Source organism: Hippoglossus stenolepis, chromosome 7, assembly GCF_022539355.2.
Source record: "Hippoglossus stenolepis isolate QCI-W04-F060 chromosome 7, HSTE1.2, whole genome shotgun sequence".
NCBI classification, from domain to species: Eukaryota; Metazoa; Chordata; class Actinopteri; order Pleuronectiformes; family Pleuronectidae; genus Hippoglossus; species Hippoglossus stenolepis.
Window position 1 is genome coordinate 8,234,061 of NC_061489.1, and position 23,634 is coordinate 8,257,694.

The 23,634-nt window shown below is 42.1% G+C and overlaps 3 protein-coding genes across 4 annotated transcripts; all 3 read left to right on the plus strand.

The window, feature by feature from the left end:
• Positions 1-290: 290 nt before the first annotated feature.
• LOC118112429 lies at positions 291-2,243 on the plus strand. Its single transcript, XM_035161726.1, has 2 exons — positions 291-838; positions 1,276-2,243. Exons 1-2 carry the CDS (start codon positions 804-806, stop codon positions 2,057-2,059), a joined length of 819 nt encoding a protein of 272 aa, XP_035017617.1. The 5' UTR covers positions 291-803; the 3' UTR covers positions 2,060-2,243.
• A 7,653-nt stretch (positions 2,244-9,896) lies between these two features.
• On the plus strand, positions 9,897-15,848 carry lpar4 (lysophosphatidic acid receptor 4). The gene is made up of 3 exons (XM_035162015.2): positions 9,897-10,179; positions 13,910-14,696; positions 14,807-15,848. Exons 2-3 carry the CDS (start codon positions 14,121-14,123, stop codon positions 15,293-15,295), a joined length of 1,065 nt encoding a protein of 354 aa, XP_035017906.2. The 5' UTR covers positions 9,897-10,179; positions 13,910-14,120; the 3' UTR covers positions 15,296-15,848.
• Positions 15,849-18,179: 2,331 nt separating this feature from the next.
• p2ry10 (P2Y receptor family member 10) lies at positions 18,180-23,616 on the plus strand. 2 transcript variants are annotated; one of them, XM_035162013.2, is made up of 4 exons: positions 18,180-18,673; positions 20,377-20,580; positions 20,654-20,834; positions 22,344-23,616. In XM_035162013.2, exons 2-4 carry the CDS (start codon positions 20,396-20,398, stop codon positions 23,277-23,279), a joined length of 1,302 nt encoding a protein of 433 aa, XP_035017904.1. In that variant the 5' UTR covers positions 18,180-18,673; positions 20,377-20,395; the 3' UTR covers positions 23,280-23,616. The 2 variants fall into 2 exon arrangements, with proteins under 2 accessions (XP_035017904.1, XP_035017905.1); XM_035162014.2 differs by lacking the exon at positions 18,180-18,673 and having other exon boundaries at positions 18,716-20,580.
• The last annotated feature ends 18 nt before the right edge of the window (positions 23,617-23,634 follow it).

A 23,634-nucleotide genomic window follows, 5' to 3' on the forward strand; every position in this document is an offset into this window, starting at 1 on the left:
TATATACATATACTGTATATATATATATACATAATATATTTTACAGAGAAATGCTGGAACAAATAAATTAAGCAACACAAATCCTAATGCCAGGGCGAGACGAGAGATTAGTCAGTTTAGGGGAGAGTCACATCACATGCCAGTCATTACAAAGACCGGTTATGATTATGATCACACCCTAGTTTCTATGGATACGGATGTGTCTCAGCCCGCCTGCCCTAAAACAACATCCAATATATGTGTGAGTGGTTGTCGGCGCTGATTCAGGGACATAAACCATGGAATAACTGACAACAAGTTGTGACAATATAACTTGCATACTTTCAGGGATTACATGCAGCGATGTCATAATAGGGATTTGCAGTGATTCAATATTGGTCGGTGTGAATAGGTCTGGGAGAGTAGTTCCTTGGTACTTAAGGGTCGAGAATTTGTGCATACATTCAGATGAATGCATGCACGGCATCTGGGCAGCTCGCTCCCTGGCACCAGCTCTCCCACACAGAGTTCCTTTTTTTGTCTCTGTGTTCAATGGAAAAACTCACAGGTTTACACAGATTGTTGGTAAAAATCCGCCTCGGGCAAAGATTACCCACCAGTGTGAGTCAGATGCAGTTTGGCTCATCTCCAGGCGAGACATGATGACATTTGTAGACTGAGCCCGTTGAATAGAAGCAACTGGTGTTGATAAAGAGGAGGAAGAGGAGACTCGACCCACACAGTTTCACTTACAGCCAGGTCAGGACGAGACGCCAGTATGGGGGGAGAAAAGTCATCGGGCCACATTTAGGTGGAACGGGGCGATGACTTTCAATCTCAACTTCCTGCCAATTTACAGGTGAGTCCCATACAAACAATAAATGATCTGTTTAAATACCCATGTTTATTAATTAGCTTTTAATCTTTGGATATGGAGATGGCCGTAAATACTAATCTCCTTAGTGATTGAAGTGTCATAGTCTGCTATATGTTGCTCCGTCATCCTTTTAAAAGAAATGAAATTAATGTCACACTGATGTTTTTTCAGTGGAATTCAAACAAGAGAGTTTCCGATGAGGTTCAGCCTCAGTCATTTTAAATGGCACATGTAAAACTAAAGAATTTATTGGCTGCTTGTTTGCTTGCCTGGGCGTCTGCCTACATAGTTAACACGACAGCTAAGTCATAAAAAAGAGAACATTTATGTGTTTGCACAGGGATGTAGCGACTGTTCAAGCTGCCATAATAAGTTGTGAGTGTGACTTTTTAATAACTTCCAACTGTACCTCTCGGCAGATCACACCAACTTTTACAGTCACTCTGGGAAATCAGCTCTTGTTGCTGGCCGGGGTCGGTCACACAAGGAGGGCCGTCAGCCTCCAGAGGATGGCTGCGACGGTTCTTGCTGCTGAAGCTGGTGACGGTGCTGCTGTTCCCACATGGAGCAGGCGTTCATCTGCTGTTGGGATGCATGTTGAGCCTGCGTGCTCTGCTGCTGCTCCGCTCCCCTAACATCTCCACCAAGCCCTCCAACGTGTTCCTGGGCCAGCTGGCACTCTGCGACGGGCTGGTCCTGCTGCAGTGGGCCCTGTGGCTCGGAGCAACGCTGGCCTGTTGGATGGGGGAGGGTGAGATGGGCCTCATGAAGACGAAGGAATCGGTTTGGTGGAGGGAGGCTGTGAGTGTGCTCTGTCAGCAGCTGCTCGACGCGCACCACCTGGCCTCTCTGCTCCTGCTGGGCCTGCTGGGGCTGGAGGCCACACTAGTGTCACACTGGCCACAGCAGACTCGGAACCTCAGGACTTCTCACTGGGCTCAGCTCAGCTGTGGCCTGGTCTGGGTACTTGTGCTGCTAGAACTCATGATGTCACTACCCTATGAGTTTTTACAGTTCTTCAACCTTCACATTTACTCCTCAACACGTCAAGACTCTCAAAATGCACATGTGGGTTTAATGCCTCCGTCCTCCCTGCCTGCTTTCTCCCCCTTGCTGAGGAGGACGTTATGGCTGATCAATCTATGGTTACATTATGCGTTCTTCTGTAGTAAACCACAGAGGAGAAAGAGCTCCTTTCATTGAAACAACACACAACTGTCTGGTATCTGCTACTTTAATACATTTCATTTATAAAAATAAATGAATGTTTCGTGGATATCATGGGAAAGATATTTATATATGGGCCTTACAATGAAGCAATTGAAACTGTGTTTACAGGTGGCTATAACATCACACAAAGTGACAGTGTGTGTTAATGCACTTTCGGGGGGGGGTTATGTATTTTTCTCTCTATTTATTGATAAAGTAAAAGATGAATTTGTTTTTCAATATACTTCAAATAAACTTTAATGAAATTGAAATGAAAGGGAATGTTTTTAATGAAAAAAATTGAATAAAAATATTGTGAAAATAAAATGATAGTGTCACAATATTGTGTGCCTGTGCCTGGTTTCGACCCTTGTGGGTCCTCTTCAGGCCTGTAGGCACATTTAAGAAAAGCAAAAAATGTCTTGGCTGCAGGTCTGATCAGAGATGGCCTTTCCTGTACGATGGTCCGAGCAAGAATGAGCTGAGGGAGCTGTTTGTTCTCCTATTTATACCCTCCCCCTGTGAGTTAAGCTTAATTTTCCCATTAAGTTTCGATTTTGGCCGAGTTGGGTTTCTGTCTCTATTGTTCACTTTTTTGATCCTTCCCAATCCTTTATATTTATGAATTGTGAGTGTTTATTTATATATTTATAACTGCGCTGGTTTGTAGCTAATTATGAAGACATTTATTAAACAGAATATGTATTATTTATTTAATAATTCATACATTGCTTGTGATCATCATGGTTAGAGTTAGGATTAAATATCAGGGTATGGGTTAGAGGTCAAGGGTTATGGGTTAGGGCAGGCATGGGAGTGGTTAAGGTTAGGGTTAAAGGTCAAAGCTAGGGTTAGTACAGGGGTAGGATCTTCTGGGCTGGATCATCCCTGTTGATATATAATTTTTGGTCTCACTAATATTTGTTTTCCACATTTAATATTTAATATTTCCACATATTTAGGAAATATGAGATACACAGGGTTATGAATTTTTGTTAAATTTTGAAAATACTTTTGTTGCATTTATTACATATGTATTATGATTTACAGAAAATATCCGATAAAAATATTACTTTTTGAGTGATATATGTGTATAAGTTTGGCATTAACTAAGAAATCTTTAAAATTCTTCTTCTTTTTTTAGGCTGAGATGACTTGATGGTTTTGATTATATTCCCTGATATTCCCCGATTCTCTATTATGGTCCGAAAAATATTGTTCAAGTTTGTGATTGAGTATCATGGTCACAGTCGAAATAACCTCTTTTCCGTAGGGCCCCAAATAATATTCTAACTGCCTTTCTGAAATCGTCATCCCTCGATTGAGATTTCACCAGGCCTTTGTAAGTATGCCTTGGATGAAAACCTGTCTTGAATAACAATGAATGTGTATCCGTATCCTTAACGTAAACTTTTATATCCAATTTCTGAGTTTGTCCGTATGTCAGTCCGGGGGCTAGGGTTAGGGTTAGGTTAGAAGGAGACTTCATCTTACCCAGGATATGCTCATAGCTTCATTTAACCTAACTGTATTCCGAAGCTGATTGTCAATTGTCTTAGTTTTCTTATACAGCTACGAAATGTTAAATATGAGGGACAAATAAAGTTTATAAATATATATATATATAAAATATATTTATATGATATGAGAAGAAACACTGATATCTGCTGATCTGGTCGTAAAAAAGCAACATCCAAAAGTGACATTCAACAGTGACCTGAAAATGATCATATAACTAGAAATTGTAAATTTGCACGGTGTAAATGAATCCATTTCAATCGAACAACAAACATGTAGTATTATAAATACAGGAGGCCTAGATGTTCTGTGAATTGTAGCTCTGTGTTGCATTTTCAAGCCAAAGTTTCCTCTGTTTGCATTTGTGATGCTTTAGAAGCTGATCTCACATTTCAACATCGGGAGATTATGATCTGTTTTGGATCATAAACACATTTCTGTCCACTGCTTGATGTGGAACACAACCCCGGCTGTTAATGTAAAACACTAATGAACAAAATGTTTGCAGAACAACATCAACATCTCAAGTAGAATTTAATGTTATGTTGATCCTTACACTCTCTAATGTTATTGTGTTTGTATGTCATGTTGCCGACTAATTGCTAAAAAATGTCCCTGTTTACTTTTTTTGCAGTGAGTCATTTTTACAGCAAAATTGATGTGTAGTATAATACAACAAGAGGGATGATTCATTTTTTTCTGTTAAATGGAAACTGCTCTGGCTTAATTTGTTTTTAATGTCTGGCATCCACCTTGTCAGCTACCACACACACACACACACACACACACACACACACACACACACACACACACACACACACACACACACACACACACACACACACACACACACAAACACGTGCAAGCACGCACACAGACAGAAACAGGTCACAACATTTTCTGCACAACGCAAGTTTTAAACATGGGTCTCATAAAACAGCTGCTGTAAACAGAAAACGTGAAGGATGAAGATAACCACATCCCTCACCACAGCCTCTGCTGCAGAAATGTGAATTATTTGAAACAGATACAAAGGATAAACACCCCTGATATTATGTTACTGTGTACTCTATGTATGGTTTTAGGTTAGAATAAAATAAAGAGTAAGTACTTTGTTGATGTAGGGTGAGCTGTGTCCAGCAGAGAGAAGCACAGAGCTATACAGATTCTCTGCCCTTTGAGGAACAAGTGGGAACTCTACACCAGGCTAATGAGCGTGTATGTGTGTGTGTGTGCAACTGCAAGTGTTCCTGGGAACTAATCAATGAAGGCCGGAAACCAAGAAACAACAGGGTGCAGAAGAACACTGAGGAACACTGGTGGCCACTTCTTTCCCATGATGCTCTCTGTTTGGCAGTGGTAGGTAGCACTGAGTGGGAGGTCAGACTCTATAACAACAACACAAAATAACAACTGACCCTGTTTGTCCTCTTTAAGAAGTCAAGGTTCAAGTGTGCCCTTAATGAGAAAAGGTAAATAATTAGTTACAAAAAGTCAATAATGAGACGTAATAACATACGGTATGTCCTTCTGCCTTTATCCATGGTTCAACAGCGCCCCCATTAGACTGGGTGAGGTTTCAAATATTAGTATTCAGTGGTGAGATACACCATTTGCCTGGGACATGTAGTACTTCTTGTTTCCAGATGATGGCCACAGAATAACAACATCCTGATGTTCTACATTTACAAACCTCGTGTTCTAATGTAGGTCTTTTTTTTCACAGCACATATTTTGACTTTCAATGTTGCAAAAACTCAGAGGTTGCTAAAAGTGTCCATTTAAGCCTTGAGTGTGTAGCAATGAGCCATCGTGCATGGGGAATGTATACATTTGCACATGTGAACTAACTATCAGGAATATCCTTTCCAGTGTCCTCAACAAAGATGCATATAGACGCCCTTGTTGGAAAATAAATCAGCAACATCTCATTTCATGAAGCTGTAATTTCCCATAAAGTTTCCTGCAGGAAAGATCAAGGCAAAGTCTGAAAATAGTTCAACTAAATAATATTGAGAATTTCCCCTTTGTGTGATGTTGATGTTTGGGTGACTCTTGGCTACAGCTCTGGCAACACAAAGCCTCACTCTGCTTTTCCAATTAGAATAGAAGTAAATTCAATTATATAATTAGGTTATGCCAATCTTCCCCCCCAAGAAGACCATGTTAGGACTTGGACTGATCAAAACTGTGTCTGACTTTGAGCTGACTTTTTACTGTGAGTGCCCTGAGGCACTAAGTCCCATCAGCCCATTATATCATGGAGTCAAACAGCCAGCTCTGTGTGCACATACAGGCCAGGGTCAGTCTGTCTGCAGAGCTCATACATGGCTGCTCATGCTGCACCCCTCAGTGCGCTGGGGTAAACAGTCGCTGCTCGGCCTCAGGCTGCAGAGTGTCTGCGGGCTCCCTCTGCGGCCTCAGTCCCAGGCAGCAGCATAGATCTGGACTCTGCTCAGCCTTGGATGAGCTGGTCTATAATCAGGTCAGAGCAGAATGCTGGCTCGCAAGGACTAAGGTCCTAAGCTCCAGACATAAACACACACACTTAGGAGACCCCACTGCTGTCATGTTAATATCAGTGTATAAAGCCTGTAAAGCCTGAGACGCCTGTGTTGTACTGGCCTCGCTGCTTTTGTGCAGATCTGTTGTCAGGGCAGAGGTATGTATGGCACGACGGGGCTGCCCCTAAACCCTCCTGGAGCCAGTGAATGAGAGGATGGACAGAGGCAGAGGGAGGAAAGCTAAGGAAATACACTCATCATCGTATTAAAGAGAGAGCAGGACAGGGGAGTGGAGGGGGAGAGGGAGGACGAAGATGAGGCAGGGGGGGTGCAGTAATGGGGTCTTTGTTCTGGTTGGTGTGACTCACAAAGCCTCGGCTGGGGCAGTGCAGCTTAGTTACCGTTACCAAACACAGAGAATAAGGAGGGACAAGTGTGTGTGTGTGTGTGTGTGTGTGTGTGTGTGTGTGTGTGTGTGTGTGTGTGTGTGTGTGTGTGTGTGTGTGTGTGTGTGTGTGTGTGTGTCTTTGAGGACTGCAGGGGGGTTTCTGCAGCAATTAAACGTTATGGTTCATCTCTAAACATTTGGTTTTGTCTAACAGTTGTGAGCATGTACAAGAAAGCAAAACCTTCAGCCCTGACCCAAGTTTATCATCATAGTTGTGAAGAAGAGTCATATTTTAAAATGTTAGGAGAAGTAAACATGGTTTTTTTTCGGGGGGGTGGGTTTAATTTGAAGATATTGGGGTTTCACCTTTGCATCAGTGTCAAAACAATGTTTTTTTTCCCTATCAAACTGGATATTTGTTCTTTCGTTTCTTTAGACTTAAAAACCTGGTGAACTATCGATTGCAGATCAAAAGAAGTAACTCAAAACACTGAAATGCTGAAAACTGTGGACATGTCATAAGGATTGATGATAGAATATGAAGATAGATGATGCATCTCCACTTCCTTCCTCTATATCCAGAAATGAAAACAAAACATCCTGGATCTAAACGCTGCCATTTTGCACAGATATCAAGATCCCGCCAATACAGTCATGAGTCAGTCTCAGCTGTCGATCATAACATTTCACATTTGATTATCAATTTTCCAGGAAAATTTGCACTTGGAGGAACATCAATGGGGTAAGCACTACCTTAAATGGTAGAAACCAATATATAAGAAAAATGCATATGACATGTAATTTGACTTTTTAATTCGGTCCATGTCCCATCCACAATCATTAGGGAGGCACAGCTATACTGCTATAACACACAGCTATAACACCTATACTGCATTCAGCCACCAGGGGGCGATCAGGGCGCTTTCAAGTCTTGATATCGTCCATCTATGGGTATAATGTGAAAAAATTATCCTGTCCTCACTGCTGCTATTGTGGAGTGGTCAGCCTGCCAGACGCTACCCCTAAAGACCACTTCCCTTCTTTCAAGTGCTTCTCTCACTGTTGCTCACACGCACACACACACACACACACACACACACATACACACATACATACACACAAACACATGAGTCCCATGCCAGCCTGAACACAATGGAAACCTGGCCAACACCGCCCTGTCACCCTGCTAAAAATAACTCTCTTGGTAGCCTCAGACATGAAGGTTGTATGGTAACAATAGTGTGACAGGACTTTGATGAGCTCCATGTTATTCTGAGGTATCAAGCACCACAGTTAAAATCACAATGTGGCTGCTGTAAGAGTCTGTGGCACAGACTCTTACAGCAGCTACTGGGTTATGTCGTCCCCGTTCTGAACTATAATTATAGCTTCTGTTTATATGAGCTTATTTTTTGCACCGCTGGGTTTATTTTAAAGTCTGATAACTGTTGGTCTGAGGCCAGTCACAGTCTTATGTCAGTTACTCACTGTGGGAAGCTCAGTTATTATTTGATACACATAAGCACTTAATATCAGAATAAATTGAATCAGACATAGGCTTTATAGTCTCTGATGATCTGTAAGTTGTTTTGTGTATCAGTATGTTTTTAGACTCACTTAAGGTTTTATGTAAACAATATTAAATGTCATAAGAGGCCGTATTAGAACCAGTGTCTCGGCTTTCTTGGCTACACCTTTCTCCTCTCTTCCATTTTTCAACTATTTGATGTCTATACAGTCTTGAAGCCTGGAAGAGAAAAGAAAAGAACAAAAGAACAAAGATGCATTGTGCACAATTCGAGAGAAACATCTCCATCTCCCCCTGTCACACAACTTATGCATCATGTAATTGATTTGATGGAAAAAGAGACAAGTCTAATCTCATACAGATCAGTAGTAGATAGCTATATAATCTTATTATTACAGTGTTCATGTCCATTGGAAGCAGGTGCCTGTTTCACATGTTCAGTAGCCGTACCAGCTGTTCACCCAGCAGCTCTTACATCCTCATTGTTGTTTGTCTTTGTCAACCAGTGAAGTTGCAGAATAAATGATCAAAAATCTCCTCATCTGTTCCTGAGTTATGGTGTTTTTGCAGAACATCATGATATCAGAGAGAAGTTAAATGTTGATCTTTTAGAAATGAAAAGTCAATATCATTATATCCGAACATGTCTGGAAATAGTTTGTAATCAGAGCATTCATTATTGAGTTGTGGCAAAAAACAACACATGTTTTGTGAGGTCGGAATGACCTTGACCTTTGACTTTTGACCACGAAAATCGAATTAATTCATCTCTGAGTGTGATGTTGTGCAGAATTTCAGGGAATTCCCTCAAGACATTACCGCCATTCTCACTAGGCCAAAGACTTGTCTTGTGAGGTCACAGCAACCTTGACCTTTGACCTTCAAAATCTAATCAGTCCAAGTGAACCTTTGAACAAAATTTGAAGAAATTCCTCTGAGGCCTTGAGATATGGTATTCACAAGAAGATGGACAACTGGAAAATATAATGCCTCTGGCTGCCATAACTGCAGAGGGATGAACGTGGATAGTGTGTGTGATTTTCACCATTTTGTCAGAACAAGAAAAAACTTGCACACAGGGAAACTGCTTTATTAAAACTGCGGCAACAATATTTAGCAAAATATATTATATTAAGCTATTCAGGCAAGATAGTTTTTCCCACATTTAAGCTACTAAGAAAATATAAATAAGGAGGGTCTTATTCAGCATCCCCACCACCAGCACCAACATCCAGGTATATAAAGATGTACAACAGGCTCTCCAAAAGTGAAGCCAAAGGGTCTTGATTGTCATCTGTCAGCTAGTCATAAATCCGTCATAAATGTTGGTGGATGGGACATAGACCAATATAAAAAGTCAACATACTCGTCCAATACATATTATCTTATGTATCATATCTTTGCATAAAGTCTTTATCCTGCTCAGCAACAATACTCGATTAAAGAAATCTGGGGGAGAGGTTGTACTTTTCCCCAAATTTAAGGAGGTCCTTCGAAGAAAATATAAATAGGGAGGGTCTTGTTTATTGAATTAAGTGTAAAATTTAACACCCTGAACACCACCAACCAATAATTTTCATACAGTCCCTTACAAAGGGCCTGACTAAAATGTCTCTGAATGTATCTGAAATGTGAATGGAAAAAGTATAAAGTATGGAAATACTCATAATTATAGCTAGTAATTATGAATAATGATATTTATACTTATAAGTATTTGAAAGTTGTTGTTTTTTACTCAAATGCAGTATTTGTTCAAAGTGGATTCAGTGACATAACAGCAGAGATGTCTCTTATATCTCAGGGAATATAGTGCGAGTCCCCTCCACCTCCTCTGTTCCCCCTTCACACCCCCTCCTTCCCCTCTCACCAGTGGAGCTGCTATTGTCTCGTTTCCTGCCCAGCTCTCTGCACATTTCACACGCACGCTCCTGAGTGTGGGAGCGAGCAGGCGGTGCGCTGCGGTCCCTGCGCGTTTGGCGGATTAATGGAAGGAAGAGACTCGCAGCCCCGCAGCAGGACGCGCTGCAGCTCCAGCTTCAAACTGCCCCGTTGGCTTTTGGATCCGGAGAGATGAGAAGTTCGGCTTGAAGGACACCGAGTCCTGTGACAGCCGCTGCTGTGAGACTGACACACATCAGGCTCCAGGAGGAGCTGAGCTGTCACCATCCACTCAGCTGTAAGTTTGTCTCCGTACAGTTTGATATTGTGTTGATCTGACCCGAAACACGGTGTGTAACTTTTGAGCTGCCTCCTCCCGCACGAGGGGAAACAAACATGCTGCTCTGTACCCACAGCTTCTGACTCCACAACATGTCATCGTGTAAAACCAGATGTCACCTGTTACAGCTGACACACAGTCAACCCTTTTGTCCTTGGGGTCAATTTGTCCCCATTCAATGTTTAATGTTTCTATTTGCTTCAGAGTTGATGACTTTTACGAATTTAATGGGGACAACTAGGTACACATTAAATTAACATGATTATGTATTGGCAATGTCCTGTGCACATAGTGTGGGTGTCAGTGTTCTGTGGGGTCGAATTGACCCCAGGCTGTTTTAGCTGTATAAAACACATTTCTTTTAGATGTTAAGGATGATATTGAGGTCACTATAACATGTACATTTATAATCTTTAAACTACGCATCTACAAGCTTATTTTCTGTGTCCAACAACACAAACAGCCTTCAGTATAGACTAATGCAGCTTACTACACACATTAGAAGACCTTATTATAGTGTGCTGAGTGAATCACAGCATAATCACAACATGTACGCCGAGACAAAAAGGGGACATTTGTTTTTGTCATAAGATTTGAACATTTTAAGTGGTATTGTAGATTTAACATATATCACAAGGATTTTAACTAATGCGGTTGTGATCATAAAACAATGCAAACCACCTTCACTGTCACACAAGACCAAGAAATTATGGTGTGGCACCAAAGGTTCCATCAACACCGACATTTTATTTTCAGTCTTAACAAATATTTTGAATTTTTCTTAGCAATAGATATGATATGATTCATTCAAAAATCAAAGCTCAAAAACAAAAAAACTTTCTTGGGTATTAATATTGATTTTTGATTCATTATTTGGTTTAAAGGGAAAATTACCATAATGTTTTCTCAGATCTCAAGGTGACATCTGTGTTTTTGTTATGTTTGACCAACAATCCTTCCAAGTCCGTTAAAAGATATAGAATATAAAATACAAAACACGATCATAGCAGACAACAAATATAACTAGCAAATATTAAAGTTTTTAAAGCTGAAACCATGAAATAAAAATGACTTCATCAATTCTCAAAAATCTAACTGATTAATTATCCATCATTTGATTTATTGGTTAATTGATCAGCTGTTCAACTGATCATAAACCTCATATTCCTCATATTTGGAGGACTTCATGTGTGATGTACCTTAGAAACATGTAACTAAGACCCTCCTTGTTAAAATAGTACTATCTCTATAAGCTGTACTGGCTGACTGCTCGTCCTCCACCTTCGACCCTTCCCCTGTCTTCTTTCTCCCAGCATGTGAGAGAAAGGAACAGCTGGATGTGAGCTGAGCCTGAACCCGATCCGCTCAGATCAGCGGGTCCCAGAGGCCTGTTTCTGTCACTGCCGCCGCCGCCACAGGCTGCAGGGGGAAACCCAGTGACTGCAGCTGTCCATGACCTGTACATGAAGCATATACACACACAAACACACATATGCTCGCAGGACTGAAATCCCTCGGCAGGACTTCTAGTAATCCACAGCATGCTTAAATATGTCTGTGCAACAAGTCTGCAGTAGAGCCGTTTCTTTCTTTTTTTTAAATACAAACCCCAAATCAACCAAATTCAATGTTGTATAGGCTCGGCTTCCTGCAGAAACCGCATCAGCAGAATATGAAACCAGCCACTGTCAGGGGTCCTGGGCAGGAGCCACAGTACATAGAACCCTACAGTGTGTGTGTTTGTGTGAGGACTGGCATATGTAAGTGTTTGCCTGCTTGTGTATGCACGTGTGGAGTCTTGGGCATATGTAAGTGTGTGTTGGGTGCAGGCGGGTACAGTGGGGGCATTGTTAGGCAGCTTTTTGGGGTAGGCGTGTGAAAAAGCAGTAAAGATGTCACACTGCAGCTGGCCCAGGACAGTGCTGATGGACTGCTCACACTCACAGCATTGCCTTTGTTTTTAGTGTGTGTGTGTGTGTCTGTATTGAAAAGACAGATAGTCACTCCCATCCACAGACACTCAGGGTTTTATTACACGTGATGCCAAAGGCCGACCACCTCACTTCTGGTTTTTCTCTGTTGCATAACACAAGATAAGGACCGTTTAGGTTGATAATTGGATTTGATTTTCCATTAAGCTGAGGACAAGGGAGCCAGATTTTAGTAGAAAAAGATGAAAAAATGGTTCAAGTTTATACAACAGAGGCAGAGATGTGCTGTCTTTTTAGTCTCTTATGTAGGACAAGCTTGATAGTGTCTGTTTAGATCCTCGCTGCCTAATAAGCAGCCGTGTCTTTAATATTCTTTTCTTTTTCTCGAAGGCGAGATAAGCCTGATGACATCAGAAGGGTTATTTTTTGGGACACTATGTCCAGACTCACAGAAGACAGATCAAACAACTGTGTTCACACTCTGTGTCGTACTCTTTGTGACTTGTAAACTGAAGTTGATGTGTCCAATTGGTGGAGTTTTAGGATTGAGAAAGACCTGGAGTTTCAGAATCAGCAGCTTGTTTTTCCTGCGCGTCAATTCAATGACCGGGTCTCAAACTTTCTGGTTCTACAGTGTTTCATGTGTTTGAATAACTACTGACAGCGGACTGAAATTTGCATCCACAGTCAAACTATGTAAATACACAGTCAGAGGCATGGAGGAGGTAAAACAAGGAGCTTTTATGAACAACATGATAATATGCAGTACAAAACAGAGTAAGTACGGGATGTTTACTGAAGACAGGTGACAAAGGGTCCAGGTCAGAGTGGTTTTCAGAGGGAGAGAGTGGCTGAGGGGCAGGCTGAGCGTGGCGGATTACAGAGAGCAGTAGATGATCCTGGCAGGACTGAGAACTGAGGTCAGAGAACAGGCGGGACCCAGAAAAACAAGAATCTCCAGAAACAGGCTGAGTTGTAAAAAAACAAAGTGTAAATACTGTTAAAGTTAAATGAAACACAGAGCAAAGACTGGACAATCACACACTAGAAGGGTGCTTGGGGATTCCATGTCTCCACCAAAGCTAACTCCCTATCCTGCCGTGTTAAAGAAGGTCATTAAACAAACCCTGGCTCCAAATTTTTAATGGGCTTTTCCTTTGGTCTTGCCCCACCCCTCCACAGAATTTGATGGACATCGTTCAAGTAGTGTTTGAGTCTGCTGACAGACAGACTGACAAACAAACAGCAGTGCAAACAAAAGCTCCTTGGCCAACATAACCAGAAGCAGTGATAGTGCTGTGTTGTCATCAGGCTGATGGTGCTGTGACCTGTGTTAATGTGATGATGTTTAAAAGAAAGATTATACAAGTTTCATAATAAATGTGGAAAAATACATTGAGAAATAGCTAAATCAATAATTTGCCTGTAAAATTATTTCTATGCGTTTCTATCTTGTATCAAACACAACCTCCATTATTTGTAGAAAATATCCTACACAATTTGTTATTAAATGGTACAGTATTTCCCCCAAATTGTACATTTCAGATTAATGTTTTTAAATTTACATTGGTGTCACATAATGCATACTGTCTATATTCTTAAAATGAAATTTCAAATGTCATCCTTTGTTGAATGGTGTAATGTTTAAGGTGTGTACCTGATGCTTCATCCTATGGAGAACTGGAGTTGTTTGTGTCTGTGTCAGTAACTTTTATTGTGAGGAAGTGACCGTGTGTTTTTTCCTCTTCTCTCCACAGGAGGATTGAGCAGCCCTGCAGCCGTGCATCCTGACTGTCTCTGTCTCCATTTGCGTGTCTGAATGTCCACGATGGCTCAGAGGGGCCTTGACTGGTGGATCCCCCGCTGACGCCTCCGATCCCCAGACATCCGCCCTAACTTGACCCATCTCCCGCCGGCTTTGGAGTTCCCTTGTTCCGCGGAGCTTCCCTCCCTATTTAAGCCGTCGCCATGGCTAGCCTGGTGCTCAATGAGACCGGAATGGAGAACTGCAGGATTGACGACTCCTTTAAGTACAACTTGTACTCTGTGGTCTATAGCGTGGTCTTTGTCTTGGGCCTGATCACCAACTGTGCTGCCCTCTTTGTATTCTGCTTCCGGATGAAGATGCGCAATGAGACCACAATGTTTATGACTAACTTAGCTTTATCTGATTTAGTGTTTGTTTTCATGCTGCCATTCAAGGTCTTCTACAATGTTAAACGCAACTGGCTGTTTGGAGATGGACTTTGTAAAATATCGGGAACGGCCTTCATCACCAACATCTACGGCAGCATGCTCTTCCTCACCTGCATCAGTGTAGACCGCTTCCTGGCAATAGTCTACCCTTTCCGCTCACGCTCTATACGCACACGCAGGAATGCGGCGCTGGTGTGTGCTGCCGTGTGGCTGACAATCGTGGGTGGAGGAATATCAGTGACCTTCTTCTCCACCATCAACAGCAAAAACAGCGCCACCAAATGCTTCGAGGGCTTCTCTCAGAGCACCTGGAGGACCTACCTGTCCAAAATCACCATCTTTATTGAGGTGAGTGAGCCGCAACGGGCTCTTAGTCACACAGTTTTACATGCACACTATGTATACATGTAATTTAGATACATAGTGAAGTTTTCTTACTCTTTTCATTATTGTTCCAGATCGTGGGCTTCCTCATCCCCCTGCTGGCCAACTTGGTATGTTCCTCACTGGTACTGAGGACTCTGCGTCGCCCTGCAACTGTTGGTCACGGCTGCGACAGCAAGAGACGTGTCTTACGGATGATTGTGGTGCATCTGGGCATTTTCATCATATGCTTCGTGCCTTACAACTCTATCCTCTTCCTTTATGCCCTGGTGCGGACCCAGGCCCTGGCTAACTGTGCCATAGAGCGATTTGCTCGAACTCTTTACCCGATCACGCTGTGCCTGGCCAGCCTCAACTGCTGCCTGGACCCCGTGGTCTACTACTTCACCTCAGAGAGCTTCCAGAAAAGCTGTACCCTGGGAGGAAAAGGGTCAGGCTCTCGACCTGAGAGCATCCCCCGCAGTGACACAGAGACCCAGGACACAACAAGCACTCTCCCCAAAGACACACACACTGAAGCCAGCAATGGAAAAGAGGCAAAGGTGTCTGAAAGTCAGTTCTGATTCAGCAGGGAAGATGGAAGAGAAAGAAGGACATGGTGGGGTTTCAAAGACATGAGCCCTGATTTGGGGAAAAAATAAGCAATCAGCTGTTTGGTCCTGGAAGTGACAAACACATAGCTCAGCAGATTAGTTAAGTCCTGAGGTAAGTCCTGAGGTATGGCCTGGGCTTTACGGATTAATCCGCCACAGGAGAACACAGGAATGTATCTGTGTTTATTATGAGAGAAAGCCACAGGGACCAGAGACCCACACAAATCAGGACTATTTTGAAAGTGCAGAGACATGCAGAGCCTCTAAAAGAGACTCCCATACATCACCACTCAGGCTTAACGCGCACAAACACTCACAAATGCACTGGATAAGATGGAAAATTCCGTCCTCATTGTTGAAATACACTGATAAATACTTTTGTAACACACTGAGCCCTTAGGTCTTATTGTTATAAAGCTTAAGCTTTCACGGTGTATTATATTATGTTAGACATTAATGTTATGACACTTCTAGTGTGGTGAGTCATGTTGAAGTTTGAGGCCATTAAATGTCTTTTTTGAAATGCTTCTCTGGCAACATTTATTATTTCTGTGTCCGTTGGTCCAGTCAAACTGGCCTTTGTCAGCGTGACTGTTTGAAACCATGGAGGAGTTTTTCTATCCCGGCTCTTGATTTTCACCAAGAAGCCGATGTGGGCTTGTCCTCGGAGGAGAGGGCGGCTCTGATCTGGTGGAGGACCACCATGGCCTGTGTGCTGTGTCACAGGCCAAATGCTTATTATGACTAAAGCAATGGTCCATTGTTTGCCTCTGAATGAGCTCTCTCTGTCTTAATCTGGCCGTAGACTGCAGATCTGCTCAAAGTCTCTTACACATAGCTACGCGCACACACTCAAAAGTACAACAGTGTTGACCTAAGTCCCCAAATCACAGTGTTATGCTGCATGAAGCACAGAATAATAATGAGTCAGCAGAACCACAGGTTTGGGATTGTGTAAAGGAATCTGTTGGTCATTCGGTAAAACCCTTTTTCCAAATTTACAATCAGTACATTAACCTTTATCATGTGGGACCTCAGCTAATTCACTAGTTGAGCATGTAGTCACGACAAATCGCTTATTTGCTGTCAGAGTACAAACAGCTCCATAGATGAGATTTGGTTTGTAGACAGTTGTGCGATGAGAATCTATGGTACAAATACTTAGACTGTATATTAAGATGGACAATACGTCACCACTATTTCCCATTATCCAGAAATCAAGCTAAAATATCTACACAAAATCTGCCTTTGTGTGTGTTTTAGTCAGTCTGTGCAGTAGTGAACGTGGGATGAAGCAGCAGTAGTGAGGTCCTGTCTATACACATGCTCACCCAATCCTGAGTCGGTCTCGACTGTCAATCATGATGTCCCACCCTGCTTTTATCGCATCACAGAACTAATTAAAATCAAATTTCTGAAAATGAACACACACATCAACGTGACATTAACTTCCTAAAATGAAAAAAAAATAATATTAGAAAAAATTATTTGATGTATACTTCGAATTGTTAGTTTTGTCCATCTCCCATCCACTAACATGGAAAAGGCAGGAGTTATGATCTATACTACACCCAACCACCAGGTGGTGATCAAGACACTTTGGCTTCACTTTTGGGGAACTGTATTAGATATGAATCTTTGTATGCAGTCTATGATGAGGAGCTAGAGGGAGCTATATGTCGTTTTTAATAAACAGGGAAGCTATTTTCTAGTTAGCGTATTTGAGCGAACTTGATAGTCTGGAAGGCTTTTATTTTAAAATAGCTAAATTACTGAGAAAGTAGAAAGAAACTGTGAATTAGTTCACCAGCTTGTTAGCCATTAATTCTCTAGCTGTAGTTATTTAACTGAGAAAAGTTACTTTGGGAACAAGCTTCTAGCAACACTTTCCTTACTAGGACACATGAACAAACTAAGCTGGTGTTTTACAGTGACAGCTGCTTCAATATGGACCGGTCTTTATGTTTCTATACACACACTAAAGCTCCTGCTGGTGAATGAATTGACTTCTGTCTAGGCCTTTATACAAGGTGTTTGTACACGTTGTTTATCCATTCTTTCATGGAGCTGGAGATTCATGGCCACACTTGGGAATGCATAAGGTGTCTTTACCTGCTGTGGTATGTACAGGGTGTGAAAGAAAATCTAGTGATCCTAGCAACCCTATCTGGTCGTGTGAGTGATGTGGCCTCGTGCATCCAGCAACAGACACAGAGACAACACTAGTGGTTCGTGTCAAGAATGTAGCAGAAGGAAAACAGTTGCATACGGAGGCTGAGAGTTGGGTTGTTCTGACCTCTAGTGGCCATAAGCTGGAACAAACACCAAACTGAAGGCCACTGACCTGTTTCTCTGTTTTTGACATGCTTCCTGAATATCAGCCTGACTTGGCTTCATGTTGACCTTTGTTGAAGTGAAACCAAACGGTAGCAGCACTGGAAGCGAGAGCGTCTCACACACATAGGTGCCTCATAGAGCCCGGGAACCCGCCACCTCGCCTTTTTTTTTTTTTCCTGTTGGTCAACCTATGTATACTAAGTATAACAGGATGGAAAACACAACTGAAACCATGACTTAACTGCAGAAGTGTGAATAACCTCCTCTCAAGATCAGTCACTACTGAAACTAGTTAAATCAAGTTTAAAGTACAACACTTAAATATCCAAACACAAACCGACCTTATGATATAAACGTTTTGATAAACATCAGCTTTCAAAAAGGAAGTGGCTCATATGATTGGGGAAGCAAATGGAGGCTGTTAATTTTGCACAACTCCAAACATTGCAGTATGCAAATTGAGACATTTGCACGACCTTACAGTGCAGCAGGGTGGATGTAAACAAACTGCACGGTGCCCTCAGGCTGTGCTGTACCTTCTGAGCAGATCACCTGCTTCTGACCTCTTCAAAATTTAAGACTTAAGAGAGGGCAATATCCTGTCTGTATTATAAGTATTTTAAGTTGTTCTTCGAGCGCCTTGATGATGTCACAAACGGCAGAAATACACTCAAATGCGAGGGCAAAACTTCCTCTTCCTGTCATACTCAAGAAACCGAGAGTCAGTCGAAAACAGCTCAAACCGGACACCACCCTCCTGATGCCACAGCACAGTCAAACTGCATCACTTGCTCACATGCACACGCTGACAGGTTTTTCTCCAGGCTGCAAAGAGCGCCAGGAAGGTCTGCAGCTGACCCCCTTTTGCATCCGTGCAGCTAGAGGAGTAGAGTGTTGTTGTCAGTGTGCCGTTTGCAGAAGAGCGTGAAGCATGTGGTCACTGGTGGTCGCTGACCTGGTGGGACTGACCGCTCCCCTCCATCCATGATCACGCAGAGAGAAGAACACAAGGTAATAGCACAATCTTTTGTTTAGAGAGATAATGTGTGTGAAGCAGTCAATGCTGAGCTGTGTCTGACGATTTGTGGACAAAATAATGCGTCACATTTTTGCTGATGACAGGAGATGTGGTATTAAATCCTCTTTAACTCATATATTTAGATATAGATATATCTAAATATATCTATATAGATATATTAGAGTTTCATATTATAGATATTATTAAAGTCAAAGTAGGATTAAAATGGAAAGTAAGTTTTGTATAGCTTGTCTCTGTTGTGATCTTGCAGGCAAAATCATTATATGAAAATAATAACTGCTTTGAAAAACATATTTTAACAATGTTTTCTAATGTGTTTTCACACTGAAAAAAGCTTCTTACACAATAGCGTTGAGAAAGTGCAAGTTGCCAATTTTACCAGGACAAAGTCTTGCACAACTTCTTCACTGTACATATAACAATACAGAGTCCATGCCTCAACAGCCAATAGCTAAAGAGTCCAAACTACAGAAAAAGCAGCAAAAAACATTGAGTGTTTCTCTGTTCCCTCTCTGGGGCAAGGGAGGAAGGGTGTGGTGTTGTCTTAATGGAAGAAGGAAGGGTGATGCGTCAGTGAAAAGCAGAGTAAATCCTATGTCTTTCTTCTATCTCGTTTCCTGTTGCAATCTTCAGACAGTCAAAGACTTCTCTGATTTCTATCAGCCTTTTCATGAACATACTAAATCAGAAACACTCAAATGTTTTCTTGGGCCAGTAATAAAGTTCTTAGCTTAGACAAACTGTCTAACTAACTAGTGCCCAAATACTACATGAAATATACCCTCGGACATAAATTGCATTAACTAAAATCCCTGCATTAAAAATAATTCTCAAGTAAAAGTGTATGATCAATAGCAGGATATACGGAAACTACCACAAGCAGTAGTACAAGTGCTCAGAATGTCCCCTGTGAGTGTCTATATGTAATATAAATATATATAATATATACTATAGTAACATTTTAATTTTGTTGTTGAAGAGGAGTAAAAAAATCTCATATTTTAAAACGTAATCACATGTTTTGCACGTATAGATAATAAATATTAATCAATGTGAGTATAAAGTATAATGTTTATCTTTTTTTATGTTTTGGGGTAGAAGTTAAAGTTGTATGAAACAGAAGTACATGCACAGCAGATCTGTACTATAGTGCACAGCACTTATGCAAATATACCTATAGACTCAAAGGACAGACCGACTCTGTGCCACTGTACTCCAGCTTGACTTGTATTGTCTGTTATTCATTATGAACACTCTTTATATCAAAAAAATTGGGATAATTCCTCACTTAATAAAATCCATCTGATGTGGAGATATAAATGTTTACATGGATTTAGTTTGAGATCCTCTTTCCCTCATGAATGAAAGTGAAAGAATTAAAATTCTGGAGGAAACACCACCCAATAGGATTTGTCAGGACCTGGGAACCAGAGGCTATTATGAGTAATGACACATAGCTAATTTATAGATCATCAGAAAAAGGCTTAATACGATTGTAAAGCCACAAGTTAAAACATTTGACACATTTAAAACGGCGCCTCACTAATGATCAGTGTACTTCATAAACTATAATGTATTATCAATGCATGCCAACAATTCATTTTAATTGCAGTGTTACAGCAGTGTAAATAAGAAGAATTGGCAGCAGGTCAAGTTTGTTGAATTATTCTTCCAGAGTTTTTGTGAGCGAGAGAATGTCTCTGAAAACGTCCGGGTCGTTGGAGGAGTCCCTGGTAAACTCTTCCTCATCATGCAACCACAACACGACCCTCTGGGAACAGAGCATGGAGACGATGTACACCTATTTCTACCTGCTGCTCTTCATCCCGGGCCTGCTGCTCAACACCACTGCTCTCTGGGTCCTCTGCAGACATATAAGGTACACATAGCAGACTCATATAATGATACACATATTCTGGACATGACTAACTCCTCTTTATGTTGCTCTGCAGTAAGAAGACCAAGGCAGTGATATTCATGATCAACCTGGCATTAGCTGACCTGGCCCACATCCTCTCTCTGCCCCTCAGGATATATTATTACTTCACACACAGCTGGCCTTTTGGAGGAGGCGTCTGCTTGTTCTGCTTCTACCTCAAATACCTCAACATGTATGCTGCCATAGTGTTTCTGGTAAGCAGACAGTAGGGTTTCACAGACTTGTCAAAGACTAGCGGACTATCAAAACCACAGTCAACACTGTGCATCGTTGTAGACGAGTCCTTCATTTGTGGTTTTTGCACAGTGCAGTAATTCAGCAGTGGCAGTGGCAATGTATCTACAGCAGATATGCCGCAGGAGTCGCTGTTGTAGAAAAGTAGTTGTCAAGTCAAGGGCCTTGTGTCATTGAAGGGATAGTTCACCGAAAAATAAAAAATCGCCTCATTATCCACTCACCACTGTGCTGATGGAGGGGTGGGTGAAGTGTTTGAGTCCAGAAAACACTTCTGGAGACTCAGGGGTAAACAGCGCTGCAGCCGAATCCAATCAAGTTGAAGTAACTGGTGACCACTTCTATAGACGTAATAAAACAACAGAAAACACACAACATGCCTTCATACTGCTCCTGTGGTGTCATCCAAGTGTCTGCAAGCCCCAACATTCATATTCGACTCGAAACAGCGTAATTTACACCAAGTTTTAAGCCTAAATGTCCTCTGACAGCCTCCTCGGTGGTGCGTTCATGTTCACTCGGGCACATCATCGTGTGGCCAATCGCTAGCAATGCCACTTCCGGTGGACTTTTAGGCTTAAAAACATGTAAATGACCTCATTTTGAGTGGAATGTTGGGGGTTGCCAATGACACCACACGAGCAGTATGGAGGCATGTTATGTTTTTTCTTTTGTTTACTACGATTGAAGGAGTGGTCTAAAACACTGATAGTATCTCATAATTATGACTTAGTATCTCATAATTATGAGATACTGACTGCTACTACTGACTACTACTCTGACCGCAGCAGAGCAGGGAAGCCATGGTTTAGAGACTGTGGTTAAGCCAGTCGCCTCTCATGTTTGCAGTGTCAAAACAGCCGACTGTTGTTTCTCACGTGCTCAATTGATTGCACATTTAAGTCATAATAATGAGATACTATCTCATAATAATGAGACACTAAGTCATAATAATGAGATACTAAGTCATAATAATGAGATACTAAGTCATAATAATGAGATACTATCTCATAATAATGAGACACTAAGTCTCAGTATCTCATAATTATGAGATAGTATCACGACTGTTTGCTGTCCTGGCTCCTAAATGATGGAATGACTTCCGACTATACCTTGAATAACATTTTTAAAACTAAAATGAAACTTAACACTTAAAATGGCACTTACTTATAGCACTTTGTAGTTTTGCTTTTTTTGAAGAAATTGTACTTTCTCTATTCTTGTTGTTCTGGGTTTGTACCCTCATGGTTGAATGCACTTATTGTAAGTCGCTTTGGATAAAAGCGTCAGCTAAATGAAATGTAATAAAAAAAAAAGATAGTATCTCATAATAATGAGATACTAAGTCGTAATAATGAGATACTATCTCATTTAAACCACTGACTCCCTTTTCCTCACTTGTCAGTGAACAGTTGTACTGTCTGTAAATGTGGCAGATGGTTTCATGTCATTGTTTTCTGTGTTTCCAGGTGTGTATCAGCGTGCAGCGTTGCGTCTTCCTGCTCCACCCGTTCACTGCTCGTCAGTGGAGACGGCGCTACGACCTGTTGATCAGCGTTGTAGTGTGGGTGGTGGTCAGCCTGGCCTGCTCGCCATTCATTCTGATGCGGAGCAGCAGTAGTGTCCCCAGTGCCAGCCTCAGTACACAGACAATCTATAACATGTCAGATTTTTGGGATGCCACTTCTACCCAACATCCCTTAGGTTACACCAAACTAGAACCACATTTGAGTGTAAGCCCCAGTGGACTTGTGCCAGTCTCTAGTCCCAGTTCTGCCAAAGTGGGTTGTTTTAAAGACTTGCCCATGCGGCGTCTGCCTCTTTCTCTGGCCGTCACCATGATGGCTCTAGCTGAGCTGTTTGGTTTCTTCATTCCTTTGACCTGCATCACTTACAGCTCCATCCGCATTGTCCGGTCCCTCAACCAAAGACAGACCCAGGATGAGCAACGCTCGACCATTCTGAACTCCTCTGCACGCAGCCGACTTCAGTCTGTCACCTCCAACGGTCAGACGGATAAAGTCCACGGCAGGCTGACCAGCGGCGAGAAGCAACGCGCCCTGCGGATGGTGCTGGGCTGCTCGGCCCTTTTCCTGTTTTGCTTCGCCCCCTACCACCTTAACTTCATGCTCTACCTGATGGTGTCACAGGGCATAGTGACCCACTGCGGCACCAGACAGGCTGTGGGTCAGTTCCACCCGGTGTCTCTGTGCATGGCGAGCCTGAGCTGCTGCCTCAACCCGCTGCTCTATTATTTTCTGACAGCCGAGTTCAGGCTGCACCTCACCAGACGCACCTCCTCCTTCTCCACCTCGTTCCTCTCCTCGCCGATTAACTCCCCGAGTCAGCGCGCAGCACCTCGCAGGGTGTTGAGCATGGAGAGTTCCTGCTCAGAACGGGAGTAGAATGGATAGAAAGGAAAGAGCCGAACATGGCAAACACAAACATCTCCGTGATGCATCGTGTTAAACTTGACGTCACAAGATGATTTCACGCTAAAGAGCATTGGCCTCAATGTCCTTTGGATCGAAGACTTTGAACTGAAATGATGTATATCTATGTTTCATGAGAGTGAATCTATTGTCCGCTGCCCCAGGTAGGAAGCTGTGTGTGTTTGCATCATATCCCCTGCCCTCAAACCACAACTTTAACAACTTTAGATACGCTAGATTGCAACAGTCACAGCTGTATTTGAATGCATGTAAATGATCTCATTAAAAAGGCTGTTTTGTGCTTTCGGTCGTATCTGGTGCTGTTGTG